Source organism: Labrus mixtus, chromosome 2 (assembly GCF_963584025.1).
Source record: "Labrus mixtus chromosome 2, fLabMix1.1, whole genome shotgun sequence".
Taxonomy (NCBI): Eukaryota; Metazoa; Chordata; class Actinopteri; order Labriformes; family Labridae; genus Labrus; species Labrus mixtus.
Window position 1 is genome coordinate 22940780 of NC_083613.1, and position 16828 is coordinate 22957607.

Consider the following 16828-nt stretch of genomic DNA (forward strand, 5'->3'; position numbering starts at 1 on the left):
CAGATGGGCACCTCTCACTCCCAGTCAGCGGGGGACAAAGACATTGACTTCCCCAAACACTTGGCTCCTCCTGACCCTTGACCCTCTGACCTCCAGGTTAGGAGGAAAAGTGGCAGAGGCCTTGAAGTTTAAACCCCTGCAGTCAGGGGACAAGTCGTGAGTGCACGGTCCTCATGCTGAACACAATCAATAGCAGAATCTGAGACACGAGGGAACAAGTTTGAAGCTTAGCAGCCATGAAAACTGAAAGAATTTGGCAGAGTCACTTTTTTCTTTTACAATTTACTATTGTGCATAAATGTCTTGGTCATAAGAATAGTTTATATATATATTATATGTATAGTAATAAATTATATAGTACTGTAGTACGATGGACACTGAAGGCCACATAAATAAATGGAGAATCTGATGATAAAGTTGGAATATTATGAGATACGTTTGAAATGTTACATAAATGAAGTCATCATTTTTCTGGGGAAAACCCAGGGAGAACAAATTCTTAACTTTAAAAAGAAAAAAATCACAATATTAAGGTATACAAGTCGTAATATTGTGAGAATAAAGTCACAATTTTAGTATGGTTAGCATTTATGTTATTTATCAGAAGAATAGTGAGGGGCTGTTTGCCTTTCTCTAAATTAGAAACATAGAGTGTCTTGTAATCTTTTAGCAATTCTTTAGTATAAGCTTCACAAATAACTGAATATTCAATCTTTATCCTCACCAACACAACACTGTCAGTATCAATACTCTGCAGGACACTGAATATATTCCAAAGAAGAGAGGTCCAGTAGGCAGCCTTATAATAATCTTAGAATAAGTTGTGATTTTATTAAAAAAAGGTGTTATATTACGATATTTTTCTTTTATTATAAGGATTTTATTCTTGTGATATTATGAAAAATATCGCAAGAAGTTTTTTTCTTTATTGTGGCTTCATACTTGTGGGTATTCGGCTAATGAGGACTCAAGTACCGGCACCTATTTTCATTCCCTTTATCATCTTCTAACATGTTTCTGGAATGCCATAAACTTCCTTGATTCTTACAGGTTAAACATACACCTTAAATAACTAAAGAAAAAATCCCTGTAAGGATAAAGTTTATTAACAAGCTGTGTGTCTGCTACTTCTTTTAAAAGTTATGTTGCTGTAAGACATTTTTATTTGCTTTACAGCCATTTCTATCTATTTCTATTCCTCCCTCTCCCCTGTAACGTAGGCTTTGATGGATCATGAGCAGACCTTGTTGTATGAACCACTCGTGGTGCATCAGAGAAGTGGTGAAGAATGCGATGAAACCAGGGGACACGAATACTTTCCCCATCATTTTGCTCACAGCTGGGCCCACACCCCACTGTGCAGTTAAACAGGCAGGCAGGGTTCAAGATCAGTGCAAATCAAAAGTGTTAGTTTTCCCTCCCTCCCTGTTTGCCCTCACCCCGCTTTCTGCTCCAGTGCCCCTTTACAGCCGTGCCACGCGGCTCGGTGTCCCAGCCATCGCTCTGTAGTTCAGAGGATAACATCACGCTGTTTATTCTTCAAAAAAAGGTAACCCTCCTGCGGGACGTAGAGAAAACACCGCAACACCAACTGGCACTTAATTCTGCAGGCCCCCTATCGTTGGCAGCTATGCAGCCAGAGATGAAGGGCAGCGGGGTGTGTTGTGTTTGAGGAGGTAGGGGTCTTAGGGAGGATTGTCTGACAGGAAGTGAAGCCTAGCTGTGAGGAGAGAATCAGACAGAAGACTCCCAAAAGAAGAAAAGATTCAGTGGCTTTCAGTTTGGTTTTCCACTCGTAGTGCTGTGAGAAGCCCTCTAATATTTGGTTATTTATTTCTACAAAACACAATCATTTCTCCAATAACTACATTTCCCAACAGTGTCCTCTTGACAGGCATTGTTAGTGTGATGTGTATTTTACCTAACAGGTCGCGCACCATATAGACGGCAAAGAACTAGTGCCTGTGACGCTTTTGTCACTAGAACACACCGCAAAGACTACAGCCGACGGCCAACCACCATGTACGTTCTGCGCATGTGTGAGTGGCAATAACTCTCCATGCCAGCAGGCGGCGGTAGTCTGTGATCGTCATTCCAAAAAAGGGGAAACCGGAAGAGGACGAGGAAGAATGTGTATACAAGAAAACAATTTTCTCACCGCTGTCGCGCAACACTCGTAATATAGGTACTTCTAATGGAGAATAATGTCTGATAAAAAGTTGAATATGGCACTGGTGTTGTCAGCCCTTAGTCTTTTATTAGTGGAACTAGAAAAGAAGAGGTGCTTCCGTATTTCTCTCGTGCACTGGCTCTCCTGTTTCGCTAGGCTTAACAGCTAATCAGAGAGATTCCTACCCCGGACGCCGATTCAACATGTGGAATCGACCAAAAAAAAAGGCCAACTGGGGCCGACGGGTAGCGACGGAGCTGGACACACCGCAACAACTAGGGCCACGGCCGCTCACCGAAGGCCGACAGTCTCCTTCGTGTGTCAGGGCCTTAAGACCTTGCACTGTATTCTCATGTGGTTTCTCCCCCTGCTATCCTCACTCAGCCGTAATGCTGATAAAATCACGACCTGGCCTCTTCGTTTGGATTCACTCTCCTGCATTCAGATCCAGGAAATGTCAATCTTGTCATGCCTGATTATACTGAGACACAATCAAGAAATACGGCTGTAGCGCTTTCACTCTGACATCCTACTTTGGATATTTTGACTTTGGATATAGTGTCGCTGATGAGGTTAGCTTCCTTGAGTTGACATGTATAGGCACATACATGTTCTCGTGAATTGTGCAGATTTGTGGCATAATTCTAAAGCATGTGGGCTTGGCAGGACATCAGTATTTATATTAAATTACACTTAGCAATTATGTTACTCAAATTCCTTTAGATCTGACACTAAATCTGTCATGTGAAACAATGATGTATTTTAAAACTAGACAAGCTGTGAAGACACAGACACATCCTTTGGCTCCCACTAACAGACAAAACAAGTCAACAGATGGTGAGGTTTGTTGGAACTAGAAGAAACATGTGAGACTACTTTGATATCAGGGTTATGTAAGGTTGCACTAAAAAGTCTTCACTTTTACACTTTAGTAATGACACATTCATTTAATCATGGAAGAGTCTTATCATGGAAATATTGTTGAACAGAGAGATGACTTCATTTCACTTTCAGGGCTGACCATCTGTTCTTTCTGGAACTTAAACAGCTGTGAAGTGTTTAAATATTCTTCTGCTCCTATATCATTAAAACCCACTGACATTCAACTGAAAACCCAAACTGTCAGATGTGTTTCATGATAAGTGTGAAAGAAAAAGTGTCTGATTTAATTTTTTTCTCCACTCCTGAAACAATACCGTTCACGCACTCATCTAGCGTTCCAACGTGTATTTTTCTTTCGTCTGTTTGGTGTTCGGGGGGGGTTTTAGGTCCTGATTTTCCACTCTTGTTAGTGTAGCCATGAAAGTGTGAGTCCATGAAGCTGCTGGAGACTCGCAGTGTAAATATTTGGACATCAGTAAATATTCCCTCAGTTGTGAATTTGATCACGCAAACACCAATATGAGTGTCTGTTTTCCTTTAAGCAGACTCGATGTGAACGCACACATGTGGACGGGACCTTGGGGACTTGAGGTGACACACCGGTGTTATTGAAACAAGATACACAACACAGCAGCATCTACTCTTACTGTAATCAGTCAAACAAACCAAAGTGAATTACATATCTGATTTAAAATGTTCTGTTTTTGATGGTCTTTCTAACTCATCTTCACACTTGGGCTCTATACTTAGTTGTAGTTGATATGAAATTACTGCTCGTAAGAACGTGTGTCACTCACACAAGCTCAACATGTTTTTCCTTGTCTGTCCTGTTTTTGTAGTCGTAAATACACAAAAGCTTAATTCCAAAACATCTCCATATGCGCCACCTGTTATTGATATCCCATTTGTCACAGAAACCTCAACGTCACAGCGGTCACTGACACAAATAGAAAATATACTCTATTGTTATTTAGTTTTCATCTCTTTGCCTCTTTGCAGTCGTATTCTTTGTCGCCGTTTGATCAAACTCCTCGCATCAACCAAACAATCAGTAGCTCTCCCTCTCTTTAACTTAGCTCCCGCTTGCTATGCCACACATGACACGAGGATTAATGCCTTGTTCTTCTCATCTGAAGTTGTAGTCCCACAGCCGTTCAGATCAACAAATACTTGTGATTATGAGTGATGCCACGGAAAAGCACAAGTGACTTATTTATTATTTCGGGAGAGTCGAGACGTTCCTCTCTTCGGTGTCGGAAAATGTTTTCCTTGTGTTGTGGCGAGCCTGATGTTTGAAAGGCGATTTGGCTCGGGAGGTCTGTGTTTTCTCACCGTTGGTAGTGGTATATTTAGATGTTGATTATGGATAATCAGCTGTAATGACGGAAGTGCATGGCGTGTGTGTTTAAACTCAATGCCATCGTCATTGAGCCCAGACCAAAACAGAGCTGTCTTATTAACCCGAGGATTGAGCATTTCCATGAATAAACTCAAACTTTCATTCATAAGGAAATAGAAACACTTCAACTTACAGCTTGATACAACATTGGCAACATTTCCTATCGGGATCTAAGGACAGCCCTCCCTCTCTGTCCTATCATCTGTTCAGGAGGTCAGGTTAAAGGTCCGGGGTCACAAATGGCTGCTTGTATCTTCTCATCAGGAGAGCTGTGGTCATGGCCCCCGTTTGCGGTCATAAAAGCTGTGACACCGCTGACCAGGGCAGCCAAAATCCAATATTCTATCACTGACCTGTCCCCGTTTCCTTTTTGTCACTGCAAGATGTCCCTCGGATCAGGGTCATTGCTTTTTTAATTCAACTAGGGGAGCCATTTCTTAGCCCACAATGACACCATTAGTCTTGCTATCACCTTTTGTCTGCGTCCAGGAAATGCCAATGGCGATATACGCCCGTTCGTCAAACCTAATTTAGAACTGAAACCGAAGCTGCAGTTAGGCGATAATCTTTTTTTATTACTGCTGGGGAAGCTTTCATGTTTACAGTTTTAAGAATCTCGAGAAGAAAGTTTTTTTCACGAAAGCCCATAAAGGAAATTTAATGTCGCTGCTTTTCTGGTTCTCCAGGGAGCGCCGGCTCTATTTACGGCCCCTCTTCCTGTCGTGTTTATTTGAAATCCAGCTCGCACAGTCTAACCGGGCTGGAATATCCCCACGGCCACAGGCTAACACTCATGGATAATGTCCTTCAACTACAGTCTCCGTTAAACTCCAGGGCCCCAAGGCTGCTCTCACACACTTCCTTTGAGGCCAAACCATGCCGCAGAAACCCTCTGCAGGCACTACGCTCCGAGCCCAGACTTCTATTCCCTCTGTGCCCTCTTTATTTGGAATACATTGTAAACACGGTCAATGCCAATCTGGTTCTGCAGAACAAAAAGCAGTTTTGAATTTAGGTTCAGTGTTAGCTTGTTGTCTGTATGACGTGCAGTTGGCTGCAGAGTGATCGTACGCAGGCATTTCACAAGAATGGTTTTGTTGTGATTGGTTTTACTAGTCGTGCTGGTAAGCGGGGTACGCTGTATGGTTTTGAAAGTTGTCATATATGTACAAATATGTTTGGCTGTCTATAAGAAGCTCTGGTAAAATGAGCTTTTTCCTTCCTGCTTGTAGCGCTGATATCCTCGTCCCTGTGGGATCTCTATGTTTACTGAAAGGCCGGTCTCTACATAAACACACAGTTTCCTCTATCAGCTCAAGACGTGATGACAGCTGAGTTTAAAAAAGTTTCTGCTTGGATGCACTTGCACATTCTTATACTTTCTCAATAACATGTCCTACTCATTAGAAATTAGAATCTGTTTTGGCACTTTTGTCGCTTTAATGTTGTCTACACATTACAGAAATGACAAATCTATGAATAGTGAAATAGAAGCAGATTGACACAGGGTGTGGTTCTTCAGACTGTAATTTATCTTTTAATTTTAAGGAGTAGTTTTGAAGTTTAGGCCCTCTAGCTTGAGGTTTGTCGTGCATATTTTTCCATTTCCCCCGAGAGGAAGGGGGGGGGAGTGCTGCTTGGTTCAGACAGGCCCCATGACCTTGTTGCTTTATTATTCTTTTGACGGTTGCGTTGAAGGTGTTGAAATATTGAACAGAACATGAGAGATGATGACCGTCGAGTTTCCCTTCTCTCGTTGTCCCCTCAGAGTTGAGGATTTAAAGTTGCGCACGGCTGCGGCAGGCTTGTTTAGACTGACACCTCGAACCATAACGCAAGTCAAAGAGGAGGAAATTTGTGTGTTTACATGTGATAAATGCACTCACGACACAGCTCTCTGCCTTCTATCCACTAGTTTGCCACTGAATGTAGCCTGTGCTGAACAAAGCAGTCAGTAGACCCTAATAAACCTTGAGTTTTTATATGATAGTGTTGGGTAAGTTTAGAGACATGGACTCACTCAGATTTACCCAAGAACAGGATTTGTTTATGAACACCTTAGAATTCAAAAATGATTTTTTTTTTCTTGGGTTGAAAAATAGTTTTGTTGAAAGACTGCACATTGATGTGTAACTATTTTGAACATATATTTATTTTTGAAGTAATTATTCAAGCAAATGACGGACAATTTTCTTGACTTTCTTTGATTTCAAAGTGAAAATCTTTGGACTGTTGATGTACCAAAATCAATCAAGTTCAAGATGCCGTGTGCTGTAGGCTGTCAGGATATTTGGATGGATGTTTTCCAAGAGTGTCGATAAAGCTATTAATGATTATTTTAAGAAAAAATATAGAGTAATAAATTAATGATAAAACAACCGTGCATTTTCCAGAAAATCTGTAAAAATGATTAGACTCTTGTGTCATTAAATATTTCCTGTAGTAGGGCTTTTTTGCCTTGAATCAATAAAACAGCTTGAGAGAGAGAAGTAAATGTGGGAAGAGAGAGAATTGGGGATTAAATACACCAATTAGCTTAAGGACCGGGGAGTCAAACCTGGTACCGGTGCGACAAGATGCCATAGCCTCTGTGCATGGGGGGTCTGCTCTACCGGCTCTAACCACAGACAGTACCATGACATATACCTTGGCTGGTTCCGTCAATATTTTCCCTTTTAAGGTGGTGAGGACCCAACTTAGTGTAATCATTTGCTTCCAAACTTCCTTATTTATTATTCTATGTGCTGTGAGATTCAATAGAGAATGTTTAGAATTATTTTCTGTAACCAGGTTAGTGTATTTCAATGCAGTCATTGTTATTTTTTGTGTATGTTTGCAGGAATGGCAGAACTCCATCCAGAAAAACGCAGGTCTCGCCTTTATCGAGTTGGTCAACGAAGGAAGGTAGGTAACTCTGACAGTGCCCTCTGTCTCTGCAGCAGCACATCTTCATGATCCTCCAAACCTTTTTCCCATTTGCCACTTTTCAATTTCACCATTCCTGAATCAAATCAAAGCCCCTAGGGCCCCTAGGATCCTCAAAGCCCATGTGATGGGATAGTTATTCAGAACTCTGGAAAACAATCAATGTTTCTGGGGGGTGAAGAGCAGCTTGGGAGAGTGAGGTCGAAGATCCTTTAGTTCTAGGCTCCATTCAATACCTGCTCATCCCAGAGGGATTGGGGAAAAGGAGAGGTTAGGTAGAAGGTGACAGGGCCTCTGATCACCGGCTCCTCTGTGACACTCGGGAAATCGCTGTTGATTTCTCACTGTGCATCTGTCAGTAAATGCAGACTTTTGTTTCTGTTTGTTTTTCAACTATGTCAAAATATCAGCCTGCGCATCACTTCCAAATAAGACTCTTGCATCCCCAAATTAGTTCATAAAAGTCAACATTCACAACATTATTATATCCTAAGCACCGTAAAACTTCAAATAAAAGCCCATCAGTATTTAAGGCCCAGTCCCTTTTATGAGTCTGATGTTGCTACAAGTTTTGACAAATAAAGGCAGCTCTTAATTAAAGGTCCTGATGCATTTAGTGTCGAAATAGTTTGTGTTGTGCAAAATTAAGGAGCGACAACAGCACAGCATAAAAAATTAAAAATGAACTACGACATCTGTACAAGACAGACAGAATGATGTATGTAATAAAACATGAGTTGATATAGAACACCATGTCACAACTTGTACTTTTTTCCCCTATCTGACTCCTTAACCAGTACAGGTATTAATCTCAAACACCCCATATAGGTGCGACCGTATTAGGAAAGTGTACTTTAAGTCTAGTTAAAAGAGATGGGGGGATGATAATGCTTGTCTGTGTACAGGCAGTGAAGCAGGTTTGCATGCTTTTTTACCTGTCCTAATTTTGGACACTGTTAAATTTTCTTTCTCTTGTAAATTTGTCACATGTCCGAAATAAACTTCACATTTAATATTTTAGTGTCTTTCCCATCTTTGCTCTGCACGAGTTTTGATGCATGTCCAAAATAAAGGCAGGGTCATTATATAGACTGAAGTGGAAAAAAAACCTGGGCTATTAACTAGAAGTTTTACGGTAGTTGTAAAATTCTAAAGCAATCTTGTATATTTTTTCAATTCATTAAATTCAGATTAAACAATACTGCAGTCCACCTCGGTTTAGGATTTTTTTTAAAAGACAATTTGTTTTTTCTGATAAACTGGGGAAAGATCCAACTCAAATTATTTTAATCAATTCTATCATCAGGAAATCAGCAAATACTGAATAAAAACAGATGTAATAGAATGTAATATTCTGCCTTTGATCCCTGCTCATATTTTAAAAGGTCTCAAATGTTACTTGATGAACTTTGAAGAAACCTTAAAGTAATCACCTAACTTTGGGTATTTTATTTCATTTTTACACACAAAATAAGAACACACCTTAGTACCACGACTCTGTTTTGCAGTGACTCAGTTATTGATAGCGGGGGGCCTCGACGGGACCATAGAGGCTGCAGAGGCCCCAGCACCTCCGCTCCCCTGCTGCCCCGTGCTGAAACAGCAGGCTTAGGTTACAGTCATCCCTCTGCCCCTAACCCCCATCCCCCCCATCCCCCCCCTTTTCCAACAGTCAGTCCCAGCATGCCCCATCCCTCCTCTCTGGCCTCTAGTCTGTTATTGTTCCACTTTGCACAGTCATGACCTTTAGGGCTATAGAGGAGTTCCTTCGACCTACACACACACACACACACACACACACACACACACACACACACACACACACACATGCTTACACACATAACATGCATGTTTCATTATCACTGATAAGCAGAGGGAGGAAGACTACATATGTAGCAACATGGGGCACAGATCCTCCCTCTTGTCAGATGCATATCATTAACAAATCAATTAGCAACTGCACCTCTTTTAGAAGATCTATCTGGTTCAGTTTTGTTTCCAAATTAGATTTTCTGCTTATTTTACACAGCTCTTGTTCAACATTTTATGGATATTACATGGCTGTTCCATCTCTAGGTTAGCAGATATTGCAGTGTTGAACAGATGTTTCAGATACTCTGAACCTCAGGATTTTATGATGTTTCTTAGCATCTGTCTGACATTTACCCTCTAGGACTGTAGACAATTGAAATCCATATATATTTGTAAAGAAAGTATAGGGATTGTTAACACATCTATGCAGTTCCCATTGGACTGATGTCCATTTGCCCTCTCCCCACAGGCTGCTGAGTCACACCATGAAGGACCACCTGGTCCGTGTCGCAAATGAAGCCGAATTTATCCTGAGCAGACAGAGAGCTGAAGACATCCATAAACACGCAGAGTTTGAGGTAAGATGCTGAAACTTATGTGAAATATAGAAACCATTAATACCATTTCTTAGACTTTAAGATAATCAAATTGTCCATAGATGTGCAAAATATTTATGTACATCTATGCAAAGTATTTAGATTTTTACAGGTGTTAGCCGTTCCAAGTTTTGAATGACACAAACAACATTGAAGTTCTCAACTAAAAGCAGAAACTTGGGGACGCTGGTGGTGCAGTGGTGCAGTGGTTAGTGCGCACGCCCCATGTATGGAGGCTATAGTCTTCCACCAAGCGGGTGGCCAAGTTTGAATCCCGCCTGTGGCTCCTTTCCCGCACTCTCTTTCTCCCTGATTTCCAACACTCTCCACTGTCCTATCTCTCCATCAAAGGCACAAAAAAGCCCCAAAAACCTGCATGTAATATCTGTGAAGCTTTTAGTACTATAGCTAGCTGGAGGTATAATGCAGTTACAGTTTGCACAGATCAGGTTATTTTCTGAGGTGAGGTCAATGAGCAGTAACGTTGTTACAAGCCAGACAACGGCCAACTGAAAAACCTCATAAGCATCTATCAACAAATCCTTATCTTCAACATGTTTTGCTACGGTCTTCCATAGAGTCTGGTCCAAAGGCCTTTTGAGATAAGATACATTTCTTCTTTATTTGTAGCCCTTGGAGTATCAGGGAAGATTCTGAGATCAAGCAGGTGAAATATTGCAGTCTAAACACTTCTTTGTACCATGAGATCCTGTAACTGTCATATTTTGTCTTCAAGATCCAAAGGAACTTTATGCTTGCAAAGTTAAGACAATTTGAAGCTTTAGGCCTATCACACTACGACTGCTCTGATAGAAATGTTAAAGGGTTTAATATTCCCGTCACTGAGAGCATATGAGGAGCTGATCCAATAACTACTTAAAGTTTGTCCATCACATTTTAATATCTGTCATAACAAACCTGGAGGATAAATGTTTACTTTTCAAACATAGAAACACACACAGACCTACACACACACTGAAGTAGTTTTAGGTTGGAGATCATGCTTGGCAGATTTTACTAACCAAACATTGTGTGGTGTTAATTTATCCCCGTTCCTCTCCGTCTAACTGCAGGCTCTCCCCTGAAACATAACTTCTCCCCCCTCCTCTTCCCGCCGGTTCTCCACACAAATGTTGCCATTCACGCATAGCCGCCAGGCCAGTTCTATCCTGACCCATGGGCATCCTTCTCTACACCTCTCTCCCCAGTCCAACGCTGCTAAAATCCCATCCCTCTGCTTTCTAGATCTCACCAAGATCATTTCCTGTCCTGCAAAGATCCTGTCCATTATACTCCCGCTGGGGGAGTATTTTGCCAGTGACAGGAATATGGCATTCTCTGCTCTTTTTTTTCCCTCCCTCAGTCATTTCTCAGGAACCTGCCAGCACTAAAAGCTGCAGACAGACCTGAGAGGTGCAAGCCTGAAGGGCTGACTGTGTGCAAACCCATCACCTTCAACCCCTCTGTCCCCCACATGCCCCAACTTTGCAGTAAAATGTGATGCTTTTTTAAGGTTCATGGAAGGGACTCTCTTACATTCGTGTAAAGAGTAATCCCTCGAGAGTGTTGAAAGTCAACCAGTGAGATGGGGGGAACAACTCTTGCACATGAGAGTTTTATCTGTGATTGCTATGTTTTTCTCTCTTTTGTTGGATCGGTTCTCTTTCTCTGAAACTGTCATCCAGTTGTTGTGAAATCTTATTTCTCAGTTTGCTCAATATGTCATCCTCACAATTTTATCGGACACGATCTGACCTTAACATTCTCAACACATACTTGCACAGCTTGATTTGTACGACCAGATCGATGTTGCAGATTTTTTTTTATTCCTCCGTATACTTTTTGAAAAGGTGTACAATATGTGTGCTCTGGCAAAAGTGCATATAAAGTATGTCAGGTTAGTCAGCTGTCTCCATTTGGCTCAGAGCATGTTGCCTGACCCCCAGACAGACAGACAGACTTGGCAGCCAGTCTGCACATGACGGTCCCAAATGATTCTGCTCTGCCTCGGCCTCTTGATGTGGCTGAAGGCCACATGTTCTCTGTTTAACAATGTAACTGTTACTTTTAATGTTCTCAAACGTTCAGGCATTAGTCCCTGATTCCTGAACTTGGCATACCACAGTTTGGTATGCATGTATTAGCCTGACCAAGATTTCTTTATATACATTTTTGTATTTGTTGCAAGTTCTCCTCCCTGGGTTTAGTTGTATTCCATTCTAATACTTCATAACTTTTTCTACTAACCTTCTGCTCTCTAAAACTAACATATATCCATATATTTTGGCCACTGCCTTTGTTAGATAGGACATCTGAAGAGACACAGGAAATGTTGGGAGGAAAGAGTGCAGCAAAGGGCTGAGATGGGATTTGAACCCATGGCCACTGCAATGAGGACTCAACCATCTCTACATTGGGCGACAACATAACCACTTAGCTATAGGTGCCCCGCTCAGCTGATTTTAATTGTTGTTACAAAAGATGTATTTTCATTTCAGCTCATGATATGAGCTGATATATGATGCCATTTCACTATTTGTTCTTTTTTTCCCATCTCCATCCCCTAAACCATTACTGGTATAAATCTCAAACACCTCACGCAGTCGTGACTCTATCAGGAAAGTGTACTTTATGTCTAGATCGAAGAGATGGAAAAAAGCATTAGCTGTTTAACTAATAACTTAAAATCCTATTTTATAAAAGCCTTAAGTCAATAGTTATGTTTAAACCAGAATGCATTTGAAAACAAGGCATAAAAACATGGCAAGAAATAGTCCTTGGTTTATGTTTGGAGAGAGAGAACTAATGACAGGCAACTGAGCATGAGGTCATCTCTGGTTTGTTATTTAGTGGTTGGTGTTCACCATGCTTTGTACGGTCATATTAGTAAACTATGTACTTAAAAGGACATCATGGGCCTGTATTAGGACAGCACAGTATGCTGTGCATTAAGACCAGGGTTTTACATGTGTAGAAGGAGCAGTACTATCAGTTGATCTGTCACTTAAATTACTGCAAAAATACAACTAATAGAAAGCTATAACTTTCCATGAGTTGTATTTCCTGTTGTCATCTGAAACTTGCTCTACCTTTGCAATCAGCTGTCCTTAATCAGATAGCCACCGTAGCTCGTCCCAAACTATGCTTCACGATTGAATTCCCCACTTAAATGCAGTTGCTCCTCAGTGACCTCTGAGAAGAAGTGAAGCCCTGATAAGTCTTGCTCTGATATTGCTGTATTGATTTTTTTGGTGCTTCTACACGAGCTCTGCTTGAGCCTGCTGGAGTTTCATTTTGCACCGCCACAATAAAAATAACAGGCCAATGAAACATCCCCCCTGAGGATGGGGGTTGGAGGGTTTTGAAATAATAATTTTCAGCTATGTCCCAGTTTTGTTGGAGTTTTCTCCTCTATATTGTGTTGCAGAGACACACTACACAGGTTGCTCTGTGAGAACTAAAGCTCAAAACAGGCTCCCAAAATGACTCATTTTGGTTTCATTGTGTTACACTGAAAATAAAGAGCTTTACTGAGTCAAACAACATCAGTCGCCAAAATATAATCTGTATCCTCCCTCTCTTTACTATTCTGCATTTAATAGTTCTTGTTCTTGTCAATAGCAGTTGCAAATTCCCACCAAGGCCCCAGAAACAAGAATAATTCAATACATAAAAACACATTTATGTTTGCTCCTTGTCAGAGTTCATATCCTTGTCAAGACAGTGATAGAGGATTTAGATACCCGTTTCCCGTACATGACATATGCTTCCTCTCTCTCTCTCGCTTTCTCTCTCTCTCTCTCTCTCCCACTCCCACTCTCACTAGCACTCTGCGGGACAGAATTGAGTTATCTCTGGCCCTGAGAGTAAGTTATTACAGTGGTCTTAGGGTGAAACAGATGAAGATAACTAGGGGGGAAATCCAATTACCTTTTTAGGGTTCTCTATCTAAAAGGATCCTCTAATGTAAAGGAGATCTGCAGATCGGATGCTGCCGCCCAGCACTGCAAATGATGGACTCTGATATCTTCCACAGGAGCAGGAAGGAGAGGGAGCCAGAGAGATAGTGGGGAGCAGAGAGAAATCGAACTCCTTCTTTTTATGGGGTTGTTCATTAGGAATGAAATGTGGCGGGCTCAGGGGCACAAGGGCAGATGAGAAGGGCCAGATAGGGAAGACCCCAGCCATTTCTATTCTTCTGTACTCTTCCCGTCTGCTCAATCTTTTTTTTATACACCCCCCTCCTTGATTCATCCTGGGCTGTTATATGGAGTAATTGAATTGACTGTCTGAGATCCAGTGAAAGCCAGACGATAACGGCTAATTAGTGCCTGGCGTCATTGTCTTCTCTCTGCTGAGCTTGTAAAACGATCCGTTCCTTCTCCCCACGTTAATGACATTAACATTGAGCTGATGCTCATTATGTTCCATTATCATAGCACCGCTCTCTGGAAACTTGTGCATCATGGACCTGAGCATCACAGGAAGAACCCCGGATAGGATGTAATGGAATAGCTTGAATTGTGTCCAGATTCTACCTTACTTGAGCTCTTATAGTTCAACTTAATTTGAATATTACCAGCAGGCAGATCAGTGTTCTGACTCCGCAAAACAAGTTTTTTTTTAAGAGAATTCATTTAATTATTAAAACAGATGCTGTCTGTTGTAGGTTTCTCAAAAACGCACAGGAAGCGTGAGAGAATCACAACTCCCGAAGGCTACTTCTGCCACACTGTTCACAGGACTCTGACTGATAGGTGCCACCAACTGTAGCTTGCTGTCATGTAGTTGTTGCAACGTTAATGTAGTGTGTCAGCATGGCTGAATGCTCGGACACCTCATTATGTTCAAAACAGCTGTCAAAACGGTGAGAGGGAAAACAACAGGAACATGTCTGTGTTTGTGATTGCATTGTTGCAAAACCATCAGGATGTGGAGGCAAAACATATAAAGAAAGCATCCTTTTGTATCCCATCTTAGTGGAATTTTTTTTTACTGTACAGAAAGGGCTTTTGTTGAAAAGGACGGGTGAAGTTGGCTACTCTGGATTTTTGGAAAACAGTAGTCCCATTTACACTGACTTGTCCACGTAATGAAGTCCCTGGGTACCTCTTCCGCAGCTGCCATCATTATGTGCAACCAACAAACCCGGGAAAATATAACTTCACTCCACAGCTTCCTTTGACACAGTCTCTTAAGATGGTGGTAGTATATTTTCTTTTTTAGATTATTGTTGGGCCTATATTTGACAGGACAGATGTAGAGACATAGGAAAGGTGGGGAGAGAGAGTGCGAGATGATATCCTCCAAAGTGTCTGGATGATCCTGCCGCTAGTGCAACAAGAACTGAAGCCTCTGTACACAGGGTGCCTGCTCAACCAACTGACCAAAACTGTGTTCATTTTTACCTTTAATCAGCTGAAGTTGAGATGCATTTCTGATCAAAAATGAAAAATGTTCATGGACATTTTGGGTTTTTTAGCTCATGAAAAGCAAAGATAAAGCTGTGTGGATTAGCTTGATATTACTTATTATTTTTATTATTATGAAAAAAAACAAACTAAAAAACAAAACACTTTTGGTTGATTAAATTTCATATTTGAGATACAATTTTTTGATTGAAATTGACCCTGAGCTTGGTGCTTCTTCACTGAATCCATGATTTCGGGCCACCGCCAATGCAGAGGACCTGTATTTTTCATCTGGTCACATCATTCCTTCATTTGACTATTTTTCACCTCCAGGCGACAGTTTCAACATGTATGATTTTTCACGTGGGACGACCTTGAAGGTGAGCTGGGGTTATCATAAAAAGATGGCAGCAACACAGACAAATGTTGCAAAGGAGAGTACGCAGTTTTGCAGGGAAAAGAGGGTTCTGTGCAGAGGAGATGAAGGAGCTGCCAGCTGAGCATGGTGACCAGTCCATTAAAGATCGGCCACAGACAGTTTGTGGGGAGGAGCAGGCAGGAGGAGGAGAGAGATACTTTGATAAGTGTTGCGCCTGTGTTAACCTTGATGGCCGCTAGCCATGGGCTGATGCCAGCAGCAAGGATCCATTTCAACTGGATTTGATTTTTTTTCCTTCTGTGCTCCAAGTGAAGAAAAAAATCAATACTTGGGAGCACGGCATGACAGGAGCATCATTTTAGAATTGAAGTGGCTGTCAGGCATTGTCATTTGGTGACTTTTGTTCGCCATTGTACTTTTAAGCCCTCATTTTTCTCCCCCTCCTCTTCCTTTCACTCGTTTCTTCCGTGGCCCATTGTCTGAATTCCCCTGGTGACATTTTATGTTGCAATTTGAAAACTCGAGGGCAAGAGATCAAGTGCAAGAGAATCTCTTTGAAACCAATTGGTGGACTGGTACAGCATCTACTTTTGTTTAGCGACCCCCATCCTCCTTTTCTCATTTCATCCTCTTGTCTCCCCAGACCTCCATTGTGCTCCAGGAGGAATTTATTTGTGGTGTATTTGCATTCTCTGATACCAGACAAGGACAAGGCTGATGTCTCGCCTTCCTCTGGACAGTTTCTCTGCCCGTTTGTAAATGAAACCCTCTGGGAGTGCTTGTCGGCGGATGTGAGAAATTGGAGATTCTCGCAGAGCGATAGCACAGCCTTGGAGAGTTTGTAGCTCTGATGTGCCACCAATGTCAAGAGATTGCAAATCAAGCGCTTTAATAACATCTCTGCTGGTTTTGTTTCCTTCTCCTGTTCTCCAGCAGAACCTTGAGACCCCGTTTTTGTCAGGCAGGGTGTTGTTGAAGGCTCACTGTGGCAAAGCAACACCACAGACAGACCTCTCTCTGTCACTCTAATTGATAAACACAGGGCTGATATCTTGTAATGAGCCTCCATTCTCCAGCCTATTATGCTGGTTAACCCTCTAAACCCAGCGAGGGAGAGGAGGAGGGGAGCCGAGGCTTCATCTGACAACAACTACAGCATTTAGATAAGGCTGACACTGTTACAACACGAACACTATGTGAAACTCGTCTCCTGCTTATTATTTATAGAATAAGCATGGCAAAAACATGGCCCAG

General features: G+C 41.7%; 1 protein-coding gene across 4 annotated transcripts in view; it reads left to right on the top strand.

Annotated features, from left to right (window-relative positions):
- lrba (LPS-responsive vesicle trafficking, beach and anchor containing) overlaps positions 1–16828 on the top strand; it is a 187996-nt gene that overhangs the window by 73034 nt on the left and 98134 nt on the right. For all 4 annotated transcript variants that reach the window (XM_061057010.1, XM_061057019.1, XM_061057038.1 and 1 more), the window contains exons 34-35: positions 7291–7355; positions 9658–9766. In XM_061057010.1, the coding sequence (XP_060912993.1) occupies positions 7291–7355; positions 9658–9766 (174 nt within the window). The remainder of the gene's footprint in view (positions 1–7290; positions 7356–9657; positions 9767–16828) is intronic.